General features: G+C 41.8%; 1 protein-coding gene across 2 annotated transcripts; it reads right to left on the minus strand.

The window, feature by feature from the left end:
• Positions 1–563: 563 nt before the first annotated feature.
• Positions 564–4,410, minus strand: si:dkey-7j14.6 (CD20-like domain-containing protein). Of its 2 annotated transcripts, none has more exons than XM_014160762.3 (7): positions 4,006–4,410; positions 3,240–3,481; positions 2,921–3,022; positions 2,529–2,585; positions 2,072–2,257; positions 1,464–1,601; positions 564–1,029 (listed from the first exon to the last, which is right to left on the minus strand). In XM_014160762.3, the coding sequence occupies exons 2-7, from the start codon at positions 3,438–3,440 to the stop codon at positions 907–909; spliced, it is 807 nt and encodes a 268-aa protein (XP_014016237.1). In that variant the 5' UTR covers positions 3,441–3,481; positions 4,006–4,410; the 3' UTR covers positions 564–906. The 2 variants fall into 2 exon arrangements, with proteins under 2 accessions (XP_014016237.1, XP_014016247.1); XM_014160772.3 differs by having other exon boundaries at positions 3,240–3,493; positions 4,006–4,290.
• Between the last annotated feature and the right edge of the window lie 276 nt (positions 4,411–4,686).

Consider the following 4,686-nt stretch of genomic DNA (forward strand, 5'->3'; position numbering starts at 1 on the left):
CCGTTGCCTTCTGTTAAAACGAATGGGATAAGCAGTTCTTTTTCCAGTAACACACCCAGCAAAGGGTAGTGGTTTGTAGAACGCACTGCCTACCCTGACTGGACATCACTGGAAAAACAATGGGCAAATTTGTTTTGCGTGGCCCGGTCCCCCAGGAGTTTGCTCATTTTCAACCATTCCATTGGTCCTAAAGACAAATCTCCACCCACCCGGGTCACCAGGCCATGCATAACAAACTCGCCCAATGCAAGAGCACTAGTCGTCGACTCCTACTGTTGAGGGTGAGGCTATTAAACCAGGGATGGATGGATGAAATTGCCCTCATGTCATTAATTATATTTAGCCTACAGAGCCCCAGCTTTTAGGAGAGCACCACTCAACGTGCATTCCCAGTTGCACTTCAATCAATAATGCAAAAGATGAATGGGTGACTTGAGTGCATGTGATGTCAGGTTGGCATTTCACCTCCAGAAAAGCATTAAACAGTTGGAACCAGATGGAAATAGCTATAAGGTTACAGTGATCTGTGTAAATTTCTACCAATGTAGACACTAACACTTGAAGAGGAAATATTAGATTTATTGAATGAAAGAATGATACTGTCAGAAATCAAGATATCAACTCTCCAGTAATATGAAATAGCAAAGAGAATAGTCCTACTTCATGAATTAGTAAGCACTACATTCATCAGGACACGACTGTTCACATTGATAACAAAACATCGGAAACATTCACAATGGCGTCACACTTCCTAATAATAATAATAATAATCTTCATGCAGTTTAGGTAAGCAATTGTGAAATAAATTCAAACAAGAGAAACATGAGTACACACGAGTACATAGGGTATACTACAATGCAATACGTGTTGTGAGAAGTAGGGTGAGGTGTATGGTATGGTTCTGCCTCAAGGAGAGTACGGTGGAGCCGGGGTGTCAGAGTCTTCAACACTGCCCAGTAAGGCCACGTCACTGTCACTCAGGGAGGCCTGGCTGGCTCCGGTGGGGTCAGTACCAGTCTCTACCACCACCTAGACCCAATGACAAGGTGCAGGAGAAGGAAGATGAAGTGAGGAACTAGCACAGACTGGCATCATCTCAAACTGACCATTCAGCATGACCCATATACACTTCACCATTCTGGGGATTTGAAAGGACTGTCCTTTCAAATCCTCTGGTGGTGTAAACTACCAGAGGACTAGGTGGAGCAATTCAGTTATTGTTGGTACCTAGGAGTTTACAAGAGGGGGAGTCAAGAAGCAACAAGTGTTTGGGGAAAGTTAGGGATTGTAGCAATGTTCTGTTAAACAGGCAAAATGGTTCATGCCCCATAGCGTTTGTTTGAGCTACTGTAAGACTGTACTTTAAAAAAAAAAAAAATATGTACAGCTGCTGCACTTTCTGCCTGCTCAACAGACTATTAACCAGTTGATGTAAGCGATGACTGCAGCGTTCTCAAGCTTACCATCCCCCGGCCACAGCTCAGGCTGTAGTACCCACGGAGGTGAATGGATTTCCCAGAGAAGACGCAGACAGTGAGAGCCACACAGAGCTCCATCACCGTCAGGACCAGCAGTAGGCCCTTCACCCCATTCAAGACTTTCTGATGCACACAGAGGTAAAACAAGAAGAATAGGTGTCAATGGTTGGGCTAACGGTTTGCATTGTAACTTTAGAATGATTTACAAGTTTTGTTCAGGTTTCTCATCCTGGTAAAACAATATCAACGGTATCTCGTAAATACATAAAACATTTAATAAGCCTGCAAAGATGCATTTCTCTAGCTCCTTGCAACCTTTAATAAACAAACTGTTTGGAAACACAGGAGACTGCTGAGGGGAGAACGGATCATAATCATTTCCAGAACGGTGCAAATGGAATGGCATAAAACACAGTGTGATGCATTTGATACCATTCCACTTATTCTGCTCCAGCCATTACTATAAGCCCATCCTCCCCAATTAAGTTGCCACCAACCTCATGTGTTTGGAAGGTTACGGAGTTCTCTGAAGTTAGTATAACAAATGCATACAGCAAAATTACATGAACCAGGTCACTTCCATGAATACTTACATATAGTGTCCTAACCATGATTGTGCATTCCTTTATCCCGTTCTGGTTGGAATTGGAAGTATAGTTGTCGTCAGTGTCGGTGCAGAAACCATCTTCATGTTTTACAGTCAGCAGCATGCAAATATAGGCAACCCCAGCCAGGGCCACAAGAACACTGACAACATTCACAGCCAGAGTCCCTTTAATCTGACAGGGTGGGAAATGGAGAGGGGAAACTGAACAACCATTGCATGACAATGGTCATTTGTTTTGTTTAAAAATATGTGGACATATTAACTGCTATTAACTGTTGCAACTGGTTAGATTTTTGGTTTGTGAGTTTGTCTAATAAAATATATCCTGTTTTACTTCCTAATAGCAAAGATTTAATTTCTGATATACATCTCAATTTATAAATCTAATAAAGTAAACTTGAAGTGCACACTGCTATTAACCACAGTCACAGTGAATGACTTACCAGACTCAAACGTGTTCCTTTCCGGGCAGCCACAGTGAGAGATCCAGAGAGGACAAACTGGAGAGTGAGCAACACAGGAAAGAAAGAGACTTTAGACCATTGACATATGAAGCTAAGGTGATGCTGACCAATCAACTGCCACATCCAATGTCACCTACTGTAGTGGCCTACAGTTTATAGATAAACAAGTTCTGCTGTCTCCTGTGGGTGTGGGATGCACTTTGGTCATGAGTGTTATCCTGCTTGTTCACCTACTTTTCTAGGTTACAACAGAACTACTGTAAGATAGATGACGGCAGATTCACTCTGAGGAAACATCTCTAAAATTGCATGTGTCCGTGTAGCATTAAGTGTGTTGGATATTACTTGCCCCCTTGGTACCCAGAACTTACAGAAACTCCCATGAAGAGTGGGAACTGGTCATACAGGATAGGGGTGAGAAGAGCAGACAGGCTCACCACCATACACACCAATCCAAGAACGATCTGCACAATCTGAGACAACAGTAATTCAGCGAACATTGAGTAACAAGTGGAAATGGTAACTAATAGTGGTTCACAGTTTAGCCTAGATTTTGTTTTCTTCTAAATCAAGTTGCCCTCAAAGGATCTTAAATATAGATCTCTACAATGTTACAGCCGATGATTGAATCCAATGGCAAATGGATGGAATGAGCACTAAAGACAAAGGACAGTAATATTCTGTTCTCACCCCAAGAGATTGTGGCTGAACCTGCAGGAACACCCTTGTCATCTCTGACACTTTAGTGGTCAGCAGTGGCACAGCGGGGGGCGCACTCTGGATTTGGGGAGTGACATTCAGAAGTGGCACTGAAGCCTTGCCACTCTCTGCCAAGGGGAAAACTTGTGTCACTACCACAACTCCATTTGTAGTGGTGATAGAGGTGGACATGGTTGATGATCCTTATGTGGGCGGTTCACTGCAACAAACACCTGCAAAGAAAACTACACACTGAAAGCTTGATACTTTAATACAGTTGCAGACATTTTGTCAGTGTTTATTATGGCATTAAAGATGGCCTAAGTCTTCTCTAGGTTGTCCTTGGTTTAGAAATAACATTAACACTAGCCTTTTGAAGAACAAAATTGAGGTTTGAAGAGTAAAATGTAGGTGTACTTCAAATGACCAAAAACAGCAGTAACTAGCACAGAATGGGCCTTTCTTAGGTCTCGCAAAGGAAATTTGATCTCAATGAGACTAACGTCATTGAAAGGTTAATTCAATAAATCAATACAATATTGACAACACTCAATGATTACAATATATGATAGCCTTTTTTCAAGCCACATTTGAGTTACACTTGTAAATCTGTGTTTTGTATTTCAATTGGAATTGAATGTAAGACTATGGAAGCTTGCAAATGATTACAGTTATTAGGCCTACAGCTGTTAACACAAATCGCCTAACCAACATCAATTTAGCCAACATTTGTAACAATTCAAATTGGACAACTTACCACTTGTCCACTTTTTCCAGGTTCGGGAACAGCTATTGTACAAACACGGAAGTACTAGGATATAACCTAGGCTACTTTTTCAACGTTTACAGAGCCCTGTTGTGTCTGCTCTATCAATTGCTATCATATGCTACATTCAAAGCAATTGGAAACATGGAAATATCCGACTTCAGTCCATTCATGACAACTGGGACTCTGGGAAAAACGTTTGAACTGTCAATCAACTCGGAATTCAAAGTCGGAAGCTGGAGCATCTTTCTTGAGCTGCAACTTTCCGACTTGAAGATCACTGACGTTATGATTTGACCTAGTTTTTTTCCGAGTTCCCAGTTGGCTTGAAAGCAGCAATATCACTGTTTAGAAACTCAAGAGACGCAACATCGCGAGATTTCTGGGAACGCTTGCTTCAACAGACACACCCTCAGCCCTCAAATTTAGTCGACACTTCTGATGACGTTTCATGACGAGATTACACTTGCAGGGTATGGAGGATATAGTTAATCAATAGAGGTTGTGACACCAGGAATAAAGAGTATCAAATTCGGGGTGCATTTTCTACCAAGAATGAACATACTCGCCGATGTATCGAATCCCAACACGGCTGCTTTATTTAGCCTTGAATCGTTTTTAATGCTTTCTTTTTCTTACGGTGACAGAGTCTGAGAGTTGAAAAGTATCGGG

Source organism: Salmo salar, chromosome 02, assembly GCF_965601325.2.
Source record: "Salmo salar chromosome 02, fSalSal1, whole genome shotgun sequence".
In the NCBI taxonomy this organism is placed as follows: Eukaryota; Metazoa; Chordata; class Actinopteri; order Salmoniformes; family Salmonidae; genus Salmo; species Salmo salar.